The 24,284-nt window shown below is 33.7% G+C and overlaps 1 protein-coding gene across 9 annotated transcripts in view; it reads right to left on the bottom strand.

Annotated features, from left to right (window-relative positions):
- Positions 1-5,044: 5,044 nt before the first annotated feature.
- LOC149784942 (dihydropyrimidinase-like) overlaps positions 5,045-24,284 on the bottom strand; it is a 200,116-nt gene continuing 180,876 nt past the window's right edge. For 8 of the 9 annotated variants that reach the window (XM_089978580.1, XM_089978579.1, XM_089978586.1 and 5 more), the window contains 7 exons: positions 24,101-24,257; positions 23,272-23,413; positions 22,880-22,963; positions 17,574-17,753; positions 15,425-15,511; positions 14,891-15,080; positions 5,045-7,901 (listed from right to left, as the gene is read on the bottom strand). In XM_089978580.1, coding sequence (XP_089834706.1) covers positions 7,816-7,901; positions 14,891-15,080; positions 15,425-15,511; positions 17,574-17,753; positions 22,880-22,963; positions 23,272-23,413; positions 24,101-24,257 — 926 coding nt within the window. In that variant the 3' untranslated portion in view covers positions 5,045-7,815. The remainder of the gene's footprint in view (positions 7,902-14,890; positions 15,081-15,424; positions 15,512-17,573; positions 17,754-22,879; positions 22,964-23,271; positions 23,414-24,100; positions 24,258-24,284) is intronic. The other variant, XM_089978581.1, reaches the window with a different exon arrangement.

Here is a 24,284-nt window from a genome sequence, read left to right as displayed (position 1 = left end):
GTGCTTACAAATGGCATTAAATCAATTAATAAACAATCAACCCTGAAAGGTATATATACTTGCTTACAACTCCAACTGTAAAAAGTACAGACCATAATCTGCTATTTGATAATGTCCCAACAGATCTTAGCAGTTTGGTACGAGTAATCAGCAGAACAAACAACACAGACCCTGAATTTGTTTGCATTTATACTCACTTTTGAGTAAATATGGTAGTTGTATGTATGCTCTGTGCATGAGAGATACAAACTAGATCATTAATCTGTACACAGCTAACTGATTTTAGAGTTGGGAAGTCACTCAAGAAACTTACCAAACAATAAAGTTGTCTGAATGAGCCTATAAGAAATAAATGAAAAGCTTCCATCAATCCAAGAATATGTCCATTGGGGAGACATAATCAACATATAGTTGTGATGATGATGATGATGAAAAGATGGGACATGAATGATTATGAAGTTAATAATACAGTTACTGAAGAATTGCAAAGACACACCAATTATAATGTTTTGAGTCTCTGTATTTTCAAATTCTAAATTACCATATTGGCATACCAAACATTTCAAACTCTAAATTACCATACTGACCTACCAACCATAATGCTTTAAGTGTCAGTATTTTCAAACTCAAAATTGCCATACTGACATTCCAAACATTATAATGCTTCAAGTGTTGGTATTTTCAAATTCTAAATTGCCATACTTACATTCCAAACATCATAATGCTTTGATTGTTGGTGTTTTTAAACTCTAAAGTACCATACTGACATTCCAAACATCATAATGTTTTGACTGTTGGTATTTTCAAACTCTAAATTACCATACTGATATTCCAAACATCATAATACTTTGAGTGTTGGTATTTTGAAATCCTAAATTACCATACTGACATTCCAAACATCATAATGCTTTGATTGTTGGTGTTTTTAAACTCTAAATTACCATACTGACATTCCAAACATCATAATGCTTTGACTGTTGGTATTTTCAAACTCTAAATTACCATACTGATATTCCAAACATTACAATCCTTTGAGTGTGCTGGTATTTTCAAACTCTAAATTACCATACTGACATTCCAAACATCATAATGCTTTGATTGTTGGTGTTTTTAAACTCTAAATTACCATACTGATATTCCAAACATCATAATGCTTTGAGTGTTGGTATTTTGAAATCCTAAATTACCATACTGACATTCCAATCATCATAATGCTTTGATTGTTGGTGTTTTTAAACTCTAAATTACCATACTGACATTCCAAACATCATAATGCTTTGAGTGTCAGTATTTTCAAACTCTAAATTACCATGCTGACATTCCAAACATCATAATGCTTTGAGTGTTGGTATTTTCAAACTCTAAATGAACATAGTGACATTCAAAGTATTATAACCAGATCAATCTGCACAACACATATTCCTGTTGGTGATTGCAGCCTAGAGTATATATTTTCAACTTTGAAGGTAGTTTTATTGTGATTGATGTTTATTAACATATCCCTAATTATGCTAGCTGTTAAGTACTACTAATTTCTTTGGAGACTTGATTTATTTAGCATTGTAAAGGAATAAATCTTTTAATTTTGTTGTTAAGTACTTTGATGCTTAAGTTTGAATCCTTACAAAAAAGTTGGTGTCTTGTACATCATAAATTTTGTGGCAGTTTTGCTTGCAAAATTTACTGATACATCTCAAATGAATATGACTTGGCATGGTTCATACTGCCCCAGTGTTGATATGACTTGACACGTTTCATACAGCCCCAGAGTTGATACAACATGGCATGGTTCATATGGCCCTAAAGAGTTGATATGATTTGGCATGGTTCACATAGCCCCAGAGAGTTGATACAACTTGGCTTGGTTCATACAGCCTCAAAGAGTTGATATAACTTGACATGGTTCATACTGCCCCAGTGTTCATATGACTTGACATGGTTTATACAGTCCCAAAAAGTTTATATAACTTGACATGGCTCATACAGCCCCAAAGAGCTGATACTACTTGGCATGGTTCATACAGCCCCAAAGAGTTGATATGACTTGGCATGGTTCATACAGCCCTAAAGAGTTGATATGACTTGGCATAGTTCATACGAACCCCAAAGAGTTGATATAACTTGACATGGTTCATACGGCCTCAAAGAGTTGATATGACTTTGCATGGTTCATACAGCCCCAAAGAGTTGATATGACTTGGCATAGTTCACATATCTCCAAAGAGAAAATACAACTTGGCATGGTTCATACAGCCTCAAAGAGGTGATTACTTGATATAGTTCATACAGCCTCAATGAGCTGATATGATTTGACATGGTTCATACTGCCCCAGCGTTGATATGACTCAACATGGTTCATACAGACCCAAAAAGTTTATGACTTGATTTAGCTCATACAGCCCCAAAGAGCTGATATGACTTGACATGGTTCATACTGCCCCAGTATTGATATAACTTTACATGGTTCATACTGCCCCAGTGTTGATATGACTTGACATGGTTCATAGAGATCCAAAAAGTTTATATGACTTGACATAGTTCATACAGCCTCAAAGAGTTGATACTACTTGGCATGGTTCATACAGCTCCAAAGAGTTCATATGACTTGGCATGGTTCATATGGCCCCAAAGAGTTGATATGACATGGCATGGTTCATACAGCCCCAAAGAGTTGATACAGCTTGGGCATCGTTCATACAGCCCTAAAGAGTTGATATGACTTGGCATGGTTCACATGGCCCTAAAGAGTTGATATGACTTGGCATGGTTCATACAGTCCTAAAGAGTTGATACAACTTGGCATAGTTCATACAACCCCAAAGAGTTAATATAACTTGGCATGGTTCATATGGCCTCAAAGAGTTGATATGACTTTGCATGGTTCATACAGTCCCCAAGAGTTTATTACTTGACATAGTTCATACAGCCTCAAAGAGCAGATATAACTTGACATGGTTCTTACTGCCCCAGTGTTGACACGACTTGACATGGTTCATACAGACCCACAAAATTTATATGACTTGACATGGTTCATACAGCCCCATAGAGTTGATATGACTTGGCATGGTTCATATGGCCACCAAAAAAAAAAAAAAGAGTTGATACGACTTGACATAGTTCCTACAGCCTCAAAATGTTGATATAACTTGGCATGGTTCATACAGCCCCAAAAAGTTAATACGGCTTGGAATGGTTCATATAGCCTCAAAGAGCTGATTCAACTTTTGCATGGTTCATACAGCCCAAGAAAATTGTTTTCAAGGCATTTTCAAGGATTTAAAGTAGGTTTCAATGATTGTTTTTTTCTTACAGAAACTACCAGTATGTTACTTTGATCATCACAGTATCAATGAATACAAAAACTGAACACCTTCCACAACCTCCTAAACCATTTAGCACACAACAGTAATGGGAAGGTATTGCTTTTGGAAACTATTCATTTCATTTGTCATTCGATCCACCCAACTTTATTCCATTTTATTTACAGGGGTATATATACAGTAAATATTGTGTACTTAAAAAGTGAAATATTCTATTCACTTTTAATGTTTTGTATTCTCTCAGATGAATTCAAGGAGTATTTCGAAGATCAAGTAAATTTACCATCAAATTAAAGAATTTTTCGAAGCAACCTAATAAATAGATTTCTCAGGGTTGTACAAACACGATCCATGTATTACAAGTCTGACACTCAGCCAAATGCACTACCATGGCTCCTTAAACTTTGAGGACAAGTGCTTACAAAGTTAGCATGGCATTAAATTTTTCAGATTTTTCAAGAGTCCTCTTCTTAGGTTAAGAAATAAAAATGATTTGCCTTAGATAACATATACACCAAGTAAACAGGTCTAAACTTTTGACAGGTTAATCGCATTTAAGAAAGGATCAACGTGTATCTAATGGCATTTACAGATCTGCCAACCCAGACAAGTCCGTCTCAGTAAGGCAGTTGATTTTTTTTCTCCGTAAGATTGACCAATTTTCAGTAAGGAATAACAAAATATCAATAACTGCTATTGTAAAGCTGGAAAATGTAATTAAAAGTTTGATGCATTGACGATAAACATTATGTTCAACTGAAAAGTTTGTAATGTAAGCGTAGACATTATTTACCACTAGTACAGTTGCACAAACTCTAGTTCGAAACCCTATGCAGCTCAATGACTTGTTGCTATCTCTCAACTTGACGTAACTCTTGGAAATTCTTTTCCATTTCACATGACAACAGCAATCATATCTCCTGGCAAGAGACATACTCAAATTGGCACGTGATATCCAATAAACATAATTGTGTACTTTCCAGCTGTCATTCACAAGAATCTGAACACCCCTTTTTATTCTTCTGTGTTAATTATTAACACTTTTCTAGAAGCTTATTTTCCCTTTTGTCTTAAACATGCATGGCTTTCTGGACACCATTTTAAAAACTTCTATAATCAACAGTTTGATCATGCAGACGCTTTGCATGAACAAATAGGTGCAGTTTAAAGCTTCTGGGGTGCTGCTGTAAAGCTAGTCTGGTTCCCAGACTAATTTTAGACAAAACCCGGATCCAAATAAAACACGGATGAAGCAATTATCATGATTTTTCGGCAATGATCATTTTTCCATAGTTTTTGCTACTATGCTGTAAGTCTGTATTTTAAGGGTAATTTTCATAAGACTAATGGCAAAATCATAAGAGTTGGCAGGTCTACATTTAAGGTACATTGACCATAATTTAGGTTCTCATAGTCTGTGTACATTTCCCTGTTAGCAAGCACTTCGAGTGAAAAAAAACTTTGCGTGCATTGCCTGTGGGAGGTACATCTCTTGACTCTTAGCATAAGGCAACTGTATGCTACCTTTATCAAACCAAGTCCCGATTCAGTTGCTGGTTTGACCTACCTTAGACTGACTGGCACAACATTTAGAAGGATCTCGTACTCTCTCACTTCACACCATGGAGGGTATGACAGGCTACAGTTTTCAAAGTCATAAACAAGTCTGCAAAGATGTCAACTAAAATCGGCTGTCATGATGAAAAATGATGCGATAAAGCCACTTTGTTTATATTAGATTTTTATTGGCGCTGTTAAGATTTATGATATATGTAATGACCACTATGGGTCTAGCTGAAAAAAAAAAATGGAAACAACAACTGTTAAAGACAGAGACAGCTAATATGGCATTCACTCAATAACTTACACATACAAAGTATATGTTGTAAGAAAGTTGCAAAATTTGTTTCTGAGCTTACAGACTGGGCTATCCTAACTATATAGAGCATACAGAATAAACAACAGGCAGCCCCAAAATAAATTCATACAAAAAAAAATGCTCACAAGAATGAACAACCTTCACATGGAAATTAGTTTAAAAGCCGAACAGAGACAACTGCTTTTATGAATGGAGATGTCTATGCTGCATTCACTGCTAATCATGAAAATACTATTAATACATCAGGTCACAAAGGAAATGAAATAACATGAATTTTGGAAAAATTCAATGCTATCATTAATTAGCTAGTAATTATTTTTGTAATTTACCCAATACATAACATACTAGATACATTTATGAAGTGCAGCAACAATTTTTTTTAAACATCATTTCTTTTGTTTGTGATTATACAAATAAACCAATGTTAACTTTGAACTCAACTCTTACCCAGACATGAAAGTAAAATCTGGAGGATTAGACTTAATTAAAATTTCCTCATTATATGAATTACGTGTATCTGGAAGAATTATCATGTTTCAATACACAAATTTAAAATATAATGGCTTTTACAAGTACATGAATAAATTCACTAACAACTTTGTATCAAAACACTTGCCCTTTTTATCAAAAATCAACAAATAAAAACTATTATAGAGATAAAGCATGTACAAGATAAAAAAAATTAAAAATCTGGAACACTAGTGCAATGAACACGTTCCAGCACTGAACACTGCTCTAACAATCGTGAATAAATGAGAGACAAAAAGGCTTTTCTTGGAAGGCACCCTAAAAAATGGAATACATTGTAAAGTCTGCAATGTTCCTGATTATAACAAATAAGTGCAGATACACAAGTATTAACACAGATTCCTTGCTCATTCTGACATCTCAGTATCTATTCAGATGCAAGCATATATTTTTTTATTATTCCTGGAAGACACTCTTTCTTTTTGGTTCAACTTCTTTTTTTCATAAATTATAAAATGGTTTTTTCTTATTGATGTATGATACATTTTTAGGTGTGCTCTGAGAATTGTTTGTATACCTTGGAATTCTTTGTAGCCGAGTTTATTAGAGCGAGATAAAATGTTACTCATGGATGCAACATAACTGTCTAGTTCTACAACACTTAACATATAAGGTCCAGGTGATTATTTATTCACTGGTTTTTACAATTTGTCTCTTTTAAATAAGAATTCAGGAAGAAAATACTTTGATAATAATATGCTAATCAAATGAAGTATATCTATACATTTTTCAGCTTGTATATATATACTTGCATAAGTTCAAAGAATATGTATTGCAAGTCATTTCCACACAATGTTCATAAGGATGGAAATCTGCACAATTTGTCATTTAAATTAACAAATTCTGACTGGTTAGTTCTAACGATTGCTAATCAATGAACTCTCTCCCCTCTCCAATGAATATTTTCAGATTCTGTTGGGAATGTAATCCAATTACATAAAGAAACTATTTGCTCAAAACAAACAATCTGAAATAGGGATTACATTACACAAGACTGGTTGCTACATAACACTGATTGATTCACTAAATGCACATATGCTAAATTCCCCACAATATATAAAGTCCAACACAACTCTTGAACTGCGCTCAAGGATTCCAATATTTCCATGCATGACAGCACTACTTTTTCCACACTAACATTTTTGTATTTATTCTCTCCATATCATAAATCAAAGGCAGTGTTCAACATACAAAGTAACATAACCCATTACATTCTTCAGACTTAGACTGGCAGTGCTCAGTTCAAAATGAAATATTTACCATTAAAGATGCCACATGAAGTTCCAAAATTTCTCGTCATAATACCCCCACCCCCCACCATGACTGAATTGTATGGGCTGAATAACACAAATACTTTAAACATTTCTCTATGACTCACCAAAATAACTTTTTTTAGAAATAAAAAGCAAATATTCCCCTCAAAATGTTCGGGAATTGATGCAGACATTCCTGCTCAATACCAGGGAAGATAGTAGCCAATAAAACTGATTCTTAAAATCTTTTGTAGAAGGACGAGATTAACGGTTAAAATTATATGGATATATTCATGTCTTGTTTAAAAAATTCCTTGAATTTATCATAGGGCCTGATGGATTTATTAAATTTCTAGCACAAAAGAAAGAATAATCAGCCAAACAAATTACATTTTCTTAAGGCTTTGAAATGTATTTAAAAAAATCAGCTTTGAAAAAACATGACTAAGTGATAAAATTTTTAATGTAATATGCTAAATTCAAAATGGATTCTTATTGGGAAACAGCTTTTTGGAGTTCTTTGGGCATTATGGAAATATTCATTTTGCATTCTTTTCTGTGTAAATAATCACAACACTACTGGTTTTATATTATACACAGAATAATAATTTTCTTTTATTACTATGTTTTTCACCTAACTCTTGTGGTATATCATTCTAATTATAAGGAAATGATCCTGTTTGGGCTTTTGAAGCAGTCTTTAAAAATTCAAAGCAAATAGTTCACAACAATTAGACAGACAGCAGCCAAATATCCTGCTACAGCAAGCATCCATGTAGGTTGGCCCCAGCAACCATCATCTGGATCATTCAGAGTCTTGCAAAAGCTATGCAATTCACCATAAACCTGTAGATTTCCCTCCAGGTGGATTATTCACACGAATATGTTGTCTACGTGGACGATTTTCATCAATTTGAGAACCTGAAATACAGGAAACAATGTTATCTGTGGTATAAAACATTAAAACCATGTCTGGTAGAAGTTTCCAGAGTCTGATGGACAGTTAGTTTCTTATTTTAAGATATAATTGATATAGCGCAACAATAACATATCTACATGCACTATCTTAAGATCATTGGGGAAAATTTAAAACACAACATATTTCTAAACTGTTTTATGGTATATACATATTGTACAAAATTGACATGGGTTATTATTGAATTCAATACAGCTATTCATTCATGCCTTTTATGATATGTATACAATTATTAATTACATATTAGATAAACACACAAAATCAATAACCATGTACTGAATACACAACAGAACTATGGAATGTAATGTCTCAGCTAGGAAAGTGTACACCACTATAATTTGATATTCAAAAACTTTATCAAAAATAATCAATAATCCTCATGTTACCCCTCTCACAACCAGCTCAGTGAGCTCTATGTCTTGCTAAGAAATAAATGACAAAATACATTTTTTACAAGAGCTCTAGATAAACCACATAGTTTACACAAACTGACAAAAACACACAAAGCAACTTTTTTATCTGCTTAAATTAAGCAAACAATTTTAAGTGTTTAGACCCAACTAATGCTCCTGTCACAAGCAAAGCCTATGGTTATGATGGTGCATTTGATCAATATACATTATCCTATCAGCAAAGTTTTTGATCTTCAGTACATGTTTGAAATATCAGTGCTTGACCACTGTAAAGATCAACTTCACTCAAGTAGGGGGATATAATCAAATGCACCCTGAATTAATCTTCGTCACTAAACTACTTGATTGATGCATTCTTAAAAGCACGATTAGTGTCTTGATGATTAAGTTTAGTATCATAAACCTGGAATAAAAATACCCAATTTATTAAATTCATATCTAGAGCTCTCTTATTCAGTACATTTTATGAACACATCTGAAATACAGTAAAATGATGATTTATCTGAATCCTTCAGGTGACATGAATGGATCCTGATAACTCATTTTTGCCTGAGTAACATTTTACGGTATATGTTGATTTCCATTAGCCTAAATCATTAACAAAAGCAGTTTCTGCACAAATATTTTATTGATTTTCTTAGGACTGTTCTATTAAAACATCCAAGGGATCCAGGGAAGGCACTTTTAAAGTGGGGTACTCACCCATAAATAAATGCAATTCAGAATTTTCTTATTTTAATATGAATTCTGTGAAAACAAAGTACCCTGGCATATATTTTTTTCAAACTGCCTTCTCTGGGTACCATGCATGTTTAAATGGAACAGCCCTTAGTATAATGCATGGTTTCTGTCCTTACAGATGAGATTTTCTGGTTCCCTGAATTTTACCTCCTACACTAAGGAAGTCTTATTTATAATGTGTGGGTAGATGTACAATGTATGACTGTTTTTTACAATTTCATTAAAAGGTTTCTTACATTCTTAGACAAGTAAATCAATCGCCCATACAATTTTTACCAGAACCTGGCTAGAAAGATAAATGTGAATTGTGCTAATATGCATTGTATCTGAATCAATAGATCTAGTTTATAATATGAGAAAATTTGTACAAAAGACCATGTTTCAATTAAAGAATTAAACCAAATTATGATAACTTTAGTTATTATAGTATAGTGGTAATTTCTGCAGACATAAAACTTCGTGACTTTGTCATAAAATAAGATTGTAATTGTGGCTAGTTATATTTTTGAGACCACGGAAAAGAAAAGTTATATATTTATTATCCAGAATAAATAAAACTGGATTCATTTTCATATAATCACTGAGACTGCCAAATCTCTAACATTTCTTCACCACTAAAAATGTCCACTATACAATGGTGCACCCAACTGAAACATAAAAGACCAAGATCTGCTGTCCCATAATGCACCAGCTGATCAGGATCTATGCTGTTTGCCGACATTCACAAGTAGTACAAACTCTGTACCAGTAGATCTTGCTTTACTGAAGCATTCGGTAATGGCAGATCAAGCCCACTTCTGTTTGCAGTTGGACATGGGTTACATGGAAGCAAACATAGTATCGGTGCAAAAAGTTGGACTGTCTGATATTGTAGGCAAGACTGAAGTACAATGGGACACCAAGTACTTTGAGTAAGACCACATTATCTACCAGTACAAACACTTTAATTTAATTATTATATACCCCAATTTGTTCTAAATGATCAATTGGATTTTAACTGCTTTAAAAAGATTAAACTGAATACAATAATATTTGAAAAGGAATCTCGTTACCATTATTATTAAGACCAAGTCAAACATAAATACATAGTACACCTCTCCCTCGTTAACTTTTGTCCCCTAACTTGCAAAACCACTTATAATGTGGGCTGAGATGTAGATCCCATTTTATTCATGAAGATACCAAATGAATTGACCCCTATTTGTTACATATGGTATAAATGAACATGGGAAATGAAACTTTGATATATCTCTCATTTTATTGTCAGACTGCACTCTGTGTCCAGAAATTTGAACATCATGAAATTCTCAACTTTTAAATAGAAGTCATATATTTTTGTAATTTCTTTTACAAAAAATTCTCAGTACATTGTAAATAATATTAAATATTTTGATCCAAGAAAATGTCAGTAAATGCATACTGGTTGCAGCACTTTAAGAAATAAATACCAATTAAATAAGTGTTGTCAAGTGAAATTTGTGTTTTAGTTCTATTGTTTAATTTGGTTTCAATGTAACCTTCATAAATATGATACACCCTCTTGTACTCAAACATGTGAAGTGTCAATCTACCATCACAACATTTCTAAGAACCTAATTAAATGCCGTGTTTTGTGATTACTGATTTGTGAAGTACTTGTTGTAGTTTAATAATCAACTGAAAGTTGACCTGCTTTTTTATTATGACATTAATTACATCTTTTGTATCAAATGAAATAGGGGAGGGGGGTGGAATATGAAGGAAAAAACCCAGTTAAAAGGTATGCAAATCCTAATAACTAGCAGTCATGGTAGTGTGTCAGGTCAACTCATTTCAATTGACCAAATGCAAACAGTTATATTATTATGCAAATGATATAATTAAAGTATCTAATATTAATCAAAACATTAATCAGTTGTTTATCATACTAATTTGCAAATGTCATCCAGGATAACAAATGAGGCAAGTGAAAGGAGCACTTAGTGCATGAAAAAACTTTGTTTCACAAATATGGTTCATTATAGAGAAGCAACTTCTAAAGCCTGTAGTGAACTTAAAATTCTTGAGTTGGCACTCAGAGGTCTGCTCAAGGATGAGCAGACATTTCACTATTACTTGCAATAAAATCATGGCACAAATTTTTTTACTAACAGGACAATTTTTTAAAAATTGAATTACGATACTGACAGTGTTGCTTCATGGATTAAATGTGAATCAACAATAACACTAAAATATATCCACATTAACATGCAAAAGCAGTGATGTAATACACAAAATTTTGCAGGTACACATGGGAGGTGTGTCAGAACCTCTTGGAGTAAAGATATTTTTATTATCTATCAGTGGTTGGTTATTTTGAAAATAAAGATAATTTATACAGAAAATTGAACAACTTTATTTGAAAAAGTATTTTATTGACAATTATTCCCGATGCTATTATAAAACGAGTTTTAAACCATTCAAAAGTCACCCCAACCCCTCATCTTTCCATTGCTGATATCCAGCCTGAATGACATCCCCTTGCTAAAATTTCAGAGGACCCTCAGCGACTTGTAATTTTGCTTATACCATGGTCTGTGTTTTTGGACCCCGTTATGTGCAAGTTATCGAGTGAGAGGTGTATGATGTCACCTGATATTCTATGCTGTGATGTCATATTATGTAACAATGAACTTTTGGGGTAATTTATATGGTTACCAGCACTCAATAATTGCTCGACATCAAATAAATGGAAATTTATTGGATCATTCCATGCAATGCATTTACATAGAACTCAAGCGAGGGGTATATAATTCTTTTATTTTTTCACACCAGTGTGTGAAGACCACAGCCAATTAGTTCTAGCTATCCTATAACAGGGAAAAGAAACAGTTCCATAGACAGATGAATTTTTTTAGTATCAATTTGAAAATAAACAGCAAACTTGATGACAAATAGAAAATTCCAATTTTTTTAATCTGATGTTTTTTTTCCCTCTAAGCACTTCAAATTTGTGGCATGTTTTATTATTATTTATATATACTGATCTATATATGCTATTATGATAACTGTGTAAGAAGAAATAGAAATAGGAAGCAAGTAAATGTCGAATAAAAATGGAAGTAAACCAAGAAAAACAAAAACACAAGACAGACACTCAAATGGAAAAATAAAGCATAAGGAGAAGATTAAAGATATTTCTGGTGAGTAAAAACTCTACTTGTGAATCATTGTATCCTACAAAAAGTTAAGTGTGCTGATACAATTATTGCTGTATATAACCAAAACATTTACAGAAATTTAACAACATAAATACAAAGATATGAAAAGAAAATTATTCTACAGACAGTGACAGGCTAGTTATAATGTGATAGAAACTTTAAAAGCAGTATAAAAAGTTTAGAATAAATGAAGATAAATTTTAGGATGCTTGCTAGATTTCTATTAAAGAACTTGCTGATTGAAAAGTCATGAAAGAAAACTTGTCGTCTTGATTACAGCACAAAAACCTGAAACAAAAGTTTATTTAATAGAAAACTCTTAATCAAAACAAGAATTTTAATAAACTTGAATACTCTTAGAGGCTAATTAAGAAAATAAATTTGTTTCTTCTCATACATGTTTTTATGTCAAGTCCAAAGGAATACATCATAGCATCAGTATTCAGCCAGAAACTATAGGCCTTGACAATATAATGAGGCCATAATAAGTAATTAGCCACAAACTATATGCTTTCCCAATACAATCAGGCCACAGTGAGTATTTAGCCACAAACTATAGACTTTCCCCAATACAATCAGGCCACAATGAGTATTTAGCCACAAACTATATGCTTTCCCAATACAATCAGGCCACAATGAGTATTTAGCCACAAACTATAGGCTTTCCCAATACAATCAGGCCACATTGAGTATTTAGCCACATACCATAGGCTTTCCCAATATAATCAGGCCACATTGAATATTTAGCCACAAACTATATGCTTTCCCAATACAATCAGGCCACATTGAGTATTTAGCCACAAACTATATGCTTTCCCATTACAATCAGGCCACATTGGGTATTTAGCCACAAACTATAGGTTTTCCCAATATAATCAGGCCACATTGAGTATTTAGCCACAAACTATAGGCTTTCCCAACAGACTCAGGCCAAGACCTGTATTTAACATACACACAAATTGGTGCTGTAAAATTGTGAACTTGAATGCAGTCAAAGGGTCTGCCAGTATGCTGCAGAAAAATTCTTTTCTTTGTTATGAAACATTCCACATAATGATAAACTCATGAAATGGCTATGAAAATGTAAGCAATGAAAAAAACTTCTAACAAGGCCTACAAGCAAATTTTCCTTGAATGTTACCTTGATTCAAAGGTGAAAGGGGCAAGCATCAAAGAGTAAATTGTATTTGTTTCATAATGAGACATCTCAAGAATGGACATGTACCATAAAGGAGATTAGGAAATACAAGTAAATTGAACATGTTCACTAAAACCTTAACAAAACTCTAAATGTCACCAAAACAAACAAGTGACAGCTATGACTTGCTTTTCCACTAATGTGGGCTAGACAAATAGATCAGATTACATTTGAAGATATTATTGATAAGTGAAAAGCATTAGGAACCCAGCATGCATCACTAAGTACATGCAAGACGGCATGACATGCAAATGGTTAGCCATGTAACAAAGCCATTATTTTAGAATCTGCTATTTAAGATATGGGTAACAATGCCATGGTATAATTGGGATCTGGGACAAAGCAGTGAAAAAGCATACTTTCATGAGAAATATTGTAAAACCAACTCCAATATGCAAGATACAATGGCATGCATAGGTTTCACGATACAAAGCTGAAATTTCAGAGGCCGCAACTTAAGGTTCTTGTTAACATCGCTAATACTGAAAGTAGTCAGTGTAAAAGTATGAAAACATACTTCCTTTTTGATGATGTGAATGAGTCTGATTGCAAGAGCCTACAAAATGTAACTTCTCACAAATGAGACACTGATAAAATATTACCAGGAATCAAAACAGATATTCACTGAAATGAAATGACTTCTGACAGTCCAAGGTACAAGAAATTTGAAGTTTTAAGGTGAATGGAAGTACATAAATATCTCTCCAGGCTAACTGAAGGAAGAAAAATAACAAGAAATGAAGTTTTGCCATTGTTTACAAAGATATTCCAATTTTCGTTTTGTGCTGGCTTTGAAAATTAAAAGGTTTCTCAAATAATCATATTAAAAAGGAAAATCTTCATTATACCAGCCTTCTATGAATTTGAAATGTATTATCTTTTATCAGCGATGTTGTATTTGGATTCAAGGTTCGAAGAAAATTAAAAAGAGAAACCCTGGACACTGGAAGGGAAACCCTGGACACTGAAGAAAAGGAAAACTTTCCCTCCCTAACATCAATGTCAAACTGCCATCTTGAAATGTAATCATGTATACTTGCATGTACACTTTTCCGAGATATTTTGTGATAATCTGAGCAATTGAAGGATGGTTTACATGAAACAAGACAACAGATTTTCAATTAAATATTTAAATATATTAATGACTATTCCAAATGACAGTGGGTGGAACCAAGGGCATATTACTTGTTGCAGTATGGCTGGTATGATAATGGGGAGTTGTTCCAGTATTCCATAAACTAAATTTGATATCTAAAGTTGTCCAAGTGTAAAGTTTATTCATAGTTAACAGCTTTCTAAAGTTCTATAATGTTCCCAATAGTTTAATAGATCAGTGTCCAAAGTGTCCCTTTTTAACAAAAATGTGTGAGACTAGCAAGAGATCATGGCCGTGGTTAGCGCACCACTTAGAGAAAAGCTAGAATCCTGCTGGTTGCGGCCTCCACAGCTAGTTGGTGGTCGGGCATGAAAGTCACCCTGGTCAGCAACAATGGGGCTCTCATGTTTCTTGCCAGATGTTTCCATCAGTGGAGCAGTGACCTTTGCAATAGGCCCATCATAGGTTTCTCTTTCCACTCCAACTGGACACCGGGCCTGGAAAATGTCAAATCCAAATCAATGCATGTAGATAATTGCTTCAAGTGACCTTTGATTTTTTTAAATCCAAAATTATGAAGACAGCTTCTCAATGCACTTGAAACTTGAATGTTTTTACAAATTTAAAATGCTCTCTTCCAAATAAGAAATTTATGAAAATAATTATACCTTTAAAATTTGTCTTTTACAATCATGAAACTCTATAAAACTTTTAATGATTGACATATTTTCTAGTTGACCACATACTGAAGTTACTAAGTTTTATGAAAACAGAACTTGGCCCTATGAGCTAACAGTAGGCTAGGGAATATTTCAATGTCTTGCTATCTGATGCTACTTACTTCATCTCTAGCTCTCACACGTCCATATACTGCCTCAGCATTACAGGGGGTAGGGATAAACCTTCCTAGGCCTTGGGTCACCTTCAGCTGAAAGAAGATAACCCGATGAATTTTTGAATGTAAATATTACACTATGCCCAATTGACATTTCATAAAATCTGATTAAAAATCAAGATCTATTCAGAATAAGTACATCTCATCTGCACTAATGAAGTTTTGGGTGCTGGTGATGTTTATTTTTAGCAACTGAGCAGATCAAGAGATGTATTCCATGTCCGAGTGAGTAATTAGAAACACTATGTCCTGAATAAGATTTTTCACTTTCATCAAAATGTAACTTGTTATCTGATTGGTGAATCGAAAGGTCAACAGAACATGACCTCGTATCTTTGTTCATTAGATCTCCATTAGGTCAGAGAACTCAATTTTATTCAAACTGACAATTTTGTTCTCATAATATAAAATGTGACCTCACATCGTAATACCCCAAATAATGCCATGAAACACAAGATACATCCATGCTGTAAAGCTATACTGTGAAATTCATCTTAATTTACTTTAATGTTACTTTACCTTTAAAATTAGTTGTGATTTTTTTAAATAAAAGGAGTGATTTTCATCATATGATACAGAGAATCTTGTGCTTGTGCTAATTTGTTAAATAAATCCATCTCAAGAACCATTCAAATTAGATCATCATTTTATATCTCCTAAAAGTTTCCTCTTGACATGCGATTTTCACATATAATATCCCACTGTAAATTATAAAATGGTCACCCTCATGAAAAAGTCCAACTCTTTAATAAGACCACCTTCCCCAACATTAAAATAATGTAATTCAAACAATACCCCCAGAGCGACCATCCTTTTAAAAAGCCATATTTTCATAACAGAAATTTCTGTGGTTTGGGGTTTTACAGCACAGGAAAAGAAATTGGATATTAAGTTAATTTGAGTATGGTCCATACAGATATTGCAACAGGAAATTCAAACACTTCTTAAGGACAAAAATATATATTTCAAACACTGTAACTGACTGTATAAAAAAATTTTTGATTGTGGTACAAAAGTCCATATAAGTTCAGAATATGGTATTTCATTCTTAAACAAGAAATCCAAAATATTCTTTTCTTAAATTAGACCCAGCTGAAGACACTAGCTCAAGGGGCTTTGTAACATGGGTGAAGACACTAGCTCAATTGGCTTTGGCAAATGGGTGATTGTTGTTCTAGGGTTTAACGCCATTTTTCAGCACAAGATAGGCTATACATGACGGACAGTATAACTGGTGGAGGAAGAACCTTGGAAAACCCTTGGAAGAACCACCGACCCACAAGAAGCTACTGGCAGGCTTTCCCACGTACCCACGCTAGCTGAGCCTTGGACTCAAACCCACGCAGACAGAGGTGAGATGGCAGTGATCCGGAACAGTGAGCGCTTTAGACCACTTGGGGCCCCGGAAAATGGGTGAAGAGGTGCATCAATCTCATTTATATCAGTCTGGGAGTTAGCCGTCATATTTGCCCAAGTTTTTAACTCACTAAGTCCTGCACCATTAAGCAAACAATATGCTAACTCCTTTCCTACTATCAACATTTCATTCTTGCCACAAGACTTTGAAACACTTTAATCATTGATCCCTGATTACTTTAATTCCGGAAGTCCCCTATTATACTGCTGAAGGGGACTTTAACTCTGAGAGTCCCATATTATACGGATAATGTTGGCTAAGTAATAATGAGCACATAAGCAACTGAACTGGAAGTCTTAATAAATATATAAGCAACATGCAGAAGATAATTTGGAGTCTATTCTACATCCCAAGCCTGCAGTGGGTAGAAATGGTGACCTTGTATGAGGAGAATTACTGTATTTTAAATTTTAGTGACACGATACAATGCTCAACAGTTCATAACATGAAAAATGCCCATAACTGTGAATTAAACTTCTACAACTCTGAGATCAAAATCAAAGAAAACATTACACAAGTGCAAAGCAAATGTGTGGCCCCTGTCAATCATACAATTTTAATGTAATTAATTTTTCATGCATTCAGTACAATCAGCATGTTAGTGACATAAAATATTCAATATTTGCTCATTTGCAAAAGTGTTATGCTTGTAGGAATTATGTAATCTACAGTATTTACCTGTCCCTCATCCAGAACAACATGGCCATTCATGATGACATAGAGGGCAACTCCATGACATACCATGCCCTCGAAGATGTTGAAATCAACAGCCTGGTGGTGTGTCTTTGCAGAGATTGTTCGTGTCTGGTTTGGGTCCCAGATGACAATGTCTGCATCGGAGCCAACAGCTATTCTTCCCTGAAATATTAAAGGTAACTCTAATTATGCAATATAACTATCCAAGTCTGAATTACCAAAATATACAATACATCCATGGACCATTACTGAGGTCGGTAACAAGTTTTATACAACAGTAAACCTGATATTGATTAACAAAGTGGAAGTCAATATTATGATGGGTCCATAAAATGTCTTATTCACCTCAGCAAAGGTCTTAAGCAGTACAAAACTTTGGAATTTTGCTTGTTTCACAATAGTGAAAATGCCATTTCAACTGCATAATGGCATGCATAAGGTTAACGACATGATGACAGTGAAACATGACATCATGTCATCCAATGACAAGACATCTCTAACAGGAATCAAGTAATGATATAGATTACTGGTTCATCATGACAGTACAATATGACATTATAACATCGAATCACAAAACATCTCAGGAACAATATCATTGGTTCATCATGACAGTAAAGAACAACAGGATTCAAGTAATAACATAAATTATCGGTTCCTCATGACAGTACAGTATGCACTATGACATCCAATCAAAAGACATCTCTCACAGGACTCATGTAATAAATACAAATTATTGGTTCATCATGATATGTTCTGCTTTACAATTTCAGTTTGCATAGGATCTGAGTTTTTTATTTAAAAAATCCCAGATTTTCTTCACTAATGATCTGGATTATTAAAAACATCCCAGATTTTCTTCACTAATAATCTGGACTTTTAAAAAATGACTATACATATCATGGGTATCATTAAAAGAACTTTGAATTCCCTCTAATTTGGTGTATGACTGAGAGGTGTAGTTTGCATGGTAAAGTATATAGATTGGCCTTACTTCTGATGTGCACTTATCAAAAGATTGCTAGATCTGCTTGGTCATTTTCACTTCCTGGACTTCAAATTTAAAGTTTGAAAATAAATGAGCCAATAAAGTTTATTTTAAAATTGCTTATATATTGTATAGATACTTTATTACACTTTTAGAAGATGGTATTGCCTATTTTTGCAAAAATCATTTTCTCTTTTTTATAAGTTAAAGTTCATGCACTTTGGATTAGTTCAAGCTCATTTTCAAGCACATGGTTGCAGTCATCATCATCAGCTGCCTGCTTTAGGTAGTGCATGATTTCCATAATTTACTACATGTAAAGAAATCTCCATCATAGCACATGAGGGTGGCAATGAGGTATGCCAACATTTTCTCCACAGTGCATGTTAAAATGCAAACTTCACCTTAAATCTGTCCCTTGTAGATGTTTTGTAACAATTAGCAGCAGTTCATCTTGACAGTACAATATGACAATATGCCATCAAATCACAAAGACATCTCTCACAGGACTCATGCAATAATACAAATTATAACACAAATTAAGTAGTTCACCATGACAGTATATCATGATGCTATACCATCCAATGACACAACAACTCTCGCAGGGCTCGTGTAACAATGCAAATCATTGGTTCACAATAACAGTAAAACATAACAATATGCCATCCAATCACAAAGACATCTCCACAGAACTCATGCAATAAATACAAATTATTGGTTCATCTAAATTAATAATCATGAATCCAAAACATTTCTAGTATATGCAAATAAGAAGGTGATTCGTCCTAGTTTCCATTTATCTAAACTTCACGTTCTCAAATATGCACTAGTCATCAACTGGGTGAAATGTTCATATTCTGATGATGCAAGAATCTTTCCCCTAAAGGCATGAAGGCTGAAGGCTAGTGCCTGCAGTTCAAATTTTTCATGAACTTTATTTTTAGTGAAAAAGAAGTGAGGCACATTAAAGAAGAGTTACAAATTCTGGGTATTGATGGATTTTATAAAAAGCATTTGATTCTATTTCATGGGGATTTATTCATAAGGTTCTAACTTTTAAAAATTTTGGACCAAGTATAACGCACTGGGCTAAAACTTTTTACTGTAATATCTCATCAGCAGATTTGCAAAATGCATTTCTGAGTTTTTCCACATTTCCAGAGGCTGTCAATAAGGTGATCAATATCCCCATTTCTCTGGGGAGAAGTATTGATTACACTAATACAGAATAATAAAAATATAAAAGATATCAAGCTAAAGGAAACAGAATATTTACTGTCACAGTTTGCAGATGACACTTCTTTAATTCTTGATGGTTCTTTTGAATCCTTGGAATCCTCTATTTAAATATTAAACTTTTTTGCAATGATTTCAGAACTGACTGAAACTTAACATTGCCGAAACAAAAGCAGTCTGGATAGGATGCAAGAAGTACAGTGCAGAAACATTGTATCACAGGTTTAAGTTCCAGTGGGTGACTGAAGTTGCATCATTGGGCATAAAGTAGACATGGATAAATGGTAAAAATGAATTTTGAAGAAAAACCCCAGAAATGATTCAAACTTGTTTAAAACAAGCGATCCTTAACACCAATTTGTAAAACAGAAGTTTTGAAAACCTTAATTATTCCAAAGCTTAATCATTTGTTCATCTCATTACCAAATCCTCCACAAAATTTTATCTGGAAATTAAATGAATTATTTTTCACCTTTCTAAGAAAATCAAAAGTTTGGTTACGATTCAGACTTTCTTGTAAAGGTGGCATGGCAATGACAGATACAAATTTAAATTTTTTTGAAAATAGCATGGATTTGTTGAGTTCTTCCACCTCACAGAAAATTGGTCCATTTATTTAAATATGAAATATGCCAGATTAAGTACCTGTTATTATCAGGAGATGAAAATGTGATGACCTTATCGAAAATAACAAACAATACTTTTTGGCAAGATGCTTTACTAGCTTGGAAGCTGTTAACAGAGAAAACATACCACAGACAGAAGATGCTTTACTAGCTTGGAAGCTGTTAACAGAGAAAACATACCACAGACAAAAGATGCTTTACTAGCTTGGAAGCTGTTAACAGAGAAAACATACCACAGACAAAAGATGCTTTACTAGCTTGGAAGCTGTTAACAGCGAAAACATACCACAGACAGAAGATGCTTTACTAGCTTGGAAGCTGTTAACAGAGAAAACATACCACAGACAAAAGATGCTTTACTAGCTTGGAAGCTGTTAACAGAGAAAACATACCACAGACAGAAGATGCTTTACTAGCTTGGAAGCTGTTAACAGAGAAAACATACCACAGACAGAAGATGCTTTACTAGCTTGGAAGCTGTTAACAGAGAAAACATACCACAGACAGAAGATGCTTTACTAGCTTGGAAGCTGTTAACAGAGAAAACATACCACAGACAGAAGATGCTTTACTAGCTTGGAAGCTGTTAACAGAGAAAACATACCACAGACAGAAGATGCTTTACTAGCTTGGAAGCTGTTAACAGAGAAAACATACCACAGACAGAAGATGCTTTACTAGCTTGGAAGCTGTTAACAGAGAAAACATACCACAGACAGAAGATGCTTTACTAGCTTGGAAGCTGTTAACAGAGAAAACATACCACAGACAGAAGATGCTTTACTAGCTTGGAAGCTGTTAACAGAGAAAACATACCACAGACAAAAGATGCTTTACTAGCTTGGAAGCTGTTAACAGAGAAAACATACCACAGACAGAAGATGTTATGAAAACAAGTTTATGGATGAACTTCCTTATATGGGTGAACAAGGTTCCCATTTTCTATAGGAAATGGTTTCAACATAATGTTATCTATATTGGTGATATGTGTACAGATCAGGGAAATATTATTGACTTTGATAGCTTTAAAACTATATATGGTCTCAATATGAATTTCCTTGCCTTTGAAGGTATAATTCAATGTGTGTGTGTAAAGTCCTTAAGTAAAAAGTTACAGTTATATATAACGACACTGGTCATGCTATTTATCCCTTTCCAATTAGAAACTGTATTTTACAACAATAAAAGAATATTACACATCGATTTTAAAAAAGAATGTTAAACAACCTAGCGAAAATAAATGAAATGAAAATTTCAATTTGAATGTGGATATGCCTGACAAATAAAGTTAAAAGTTTTTAAAATAACAAGAAACTCAAAATTACAATGATTTCAATTTTGTATTAAACAGAGAATATTACCAATGAATTCATTCTATATAAATTAAAATTGTCCCACAATGATAAATTTACATTTTGTAAAAATGTCCTGGAAACAATAAAGAATATGTTTTGGAATATGATATGATAATAAGACTGTGGAACGATGTGTCCACTGGATTTGTAATAAAGTGAATACATATATTGTGCCAAATGCAAAAACTGTTGTATTAGGAGATACAAGTAGAGGTTGAATACATGGACAAGCTTTTAATTTTTGCTAAGGCTGTGGAACGATGTGTCCAAATACTATATATATATATATATATATATATATATAGAGAGAGAGAGAGAGAGAGAGAGAGATATATAAAGGGGGATAAGCCTAGATTAGATGGGTTAAAAGTTTTTTCTTAAAGACCACTATACTCTGGAAAAATATTCCGCAATCAAATCTTTGAAGAAGCATTTATGTTATTTGGGAACAGTGGGATTCATTATTCCACCAGTAACAAAGAACGCTGTGTTATAATTCAAATGCATGTTGAACAGAATCATGTTATAGCATGTAATGTGTTTGTATTATAAGCTAATAGCTAACCAAAATATATTTTGTTAAGTCTGATTTGATAGTAAACAGTAAAAAAGGACTATAATAAAACAAAGTCTGTCACTTATGTTTTTATTTATCTATCTCAAACAGTAATGTGTACTATATAAATGTGTGCATGTGTGTGTATTATGTGTATTATTTTTTTCCTACACTACAGTTATTGTTCCTTAAGTGAGATAGTTAGGTGACCTTGGGATGGTTCCCTGATCCAATGGTCAACCTATTACAGGGACAATTTTTAACAAAAGTTCTGAGCGAAAGAACTCTTGAAGGTTTTACTTAAAGGAACCAATTTCATTCTGTTTAACATTTTAACAAGATTATCAACAAAACAAAGCTGTACCAGATATGTTCACAAATGTATGATCTTCTACAGACAATATTTATAGCAAAATCATGAATAAAAGTTTTGCATATATACTAAAAAACGGCGCTGAAAACAGTGACCAATAATATTGCTGACCACAAAATGTTAATTAACTACTGGCACTATAGTACTAGATACTCACCTTCTGTGGGTAGATGTTGAACAGTTTAGCTGCATTAGTGCTTGTGACAGCCACAAACCTACACAGATCCAACTTTCCAGAGCGCTGAAAGAAACAATTTTTTTTTCATTTACAATTTGGAGAAAGAAAAATACAACATTTTTATAGTAAAACTATTTATGCTTTCTGCCAAATCTGGTCAAGTTCTGTTAAATGTTGAACAAGTTTCTAGGGTAAAAGATGGTAAACAACTTCTTCCAGTTTCAGAAGCAGAAGCAGTATTTCTTAGCAGACAGACATCATTTATACAAATCTGTAAGGCTTTCATATCGGACAATGGATGATGCGTGATGGATACAGAGCTATAACATAATCTAACCTGGCCAGGTGAGCTAAAAAGATTCATTACTTACAACTCCTTTTTCCCAGATAACTGACATCCTATCTTCAACACCATTAACGCCATTTGGAATTTTTCTAAAATCATCTTTTCCTAATGCCTTCTGATCAGCGTTAAATGTGCAGTTGTCTGTTCCTGTAGTCTGCAGGTCATTGCTGAAAATGATCAAAGGAGATCATTAATTATTCTGCTGTCCATTATCTGTCTGTGAATCAAGCAATGAACATAAGACCATGACAGTATCATTATGACAAGCACTGTTTATTGTCAATGGAATAAATACAAAATTAACCTGTATTAATGTATTTCTGAGATTTTTCCCCTTTCTTCAATGTACAAACTTCAAACATGACAGCCAGATGTTGGGGAATGAGTAACACTCAGATGGATTTGTCTCCAAGTCAAAAAGAGTGGTGGTGCCTTTACATCACAGTTGAAAATAAGCATTTAATGAAAAAGTACATCTGTCCTCATTATCTATAAAGGCCCTTTTTGATTGTTGGAGAGACAAAAGATTAATGTTGGGAAAAGAATTTGTACATTTTATAGGGCTCTCAAAAAATGTAGTTCTTAATTGATTCAATTCTACATTTAGCTTGGGAATTTCCAAAAGCTTGAGCCTTGTCCTGGACAATACTGACTGATTATACAAAATAAACATTACATTAGGAAAAAATATTAGCATCAACTATGAAAATTTTATGCCACAAAATGGCTCATAGGCCTAAAGATTTTGCACCAGACTTTGAAAAAGATGTGTAAAATACACAAAACCACTAGATGCAACACTGTACATATAAAGACAAAAATGTGCACAAAAGTAACTGCAGACTGTCACTCACTTAGCCAGCAGATCCATCAGATAGGCTGGTGTTGTTGGGTCAGGCCGAAGTGGCGGCCCCATCACATGACCAGCAGCATGACGCCAGCATTTATTCCAGTAGTGAGTGCCATCAGTACCTAAACTAGCGGCTATGGGTTCACCAAATACTACATTACCTGTAAAAAGAAAAATTATGTGTATTA

Source organism: Sinohyriopsis cumingii, chromosome 13 (genome assembly GCF_028554795.1).
Source record: "Sinohyriopsis cumingii isolate HCF-2022 chromosome 13, ASM2855479v2, whole genome shotgun sequence".
In the NCBI taxonomy this organism is placed as follows: Eukaryota; Metazoa; Mollusca; class Bivalvia; order Unionida; family Unionidae; genus Sinohyriopsis; species Sinohyriopsis cumingii.
Note: the sequence above shows the minus strand (reverse complement) of the source record. Positions and strands in the feature narration are given on the sequence as shown.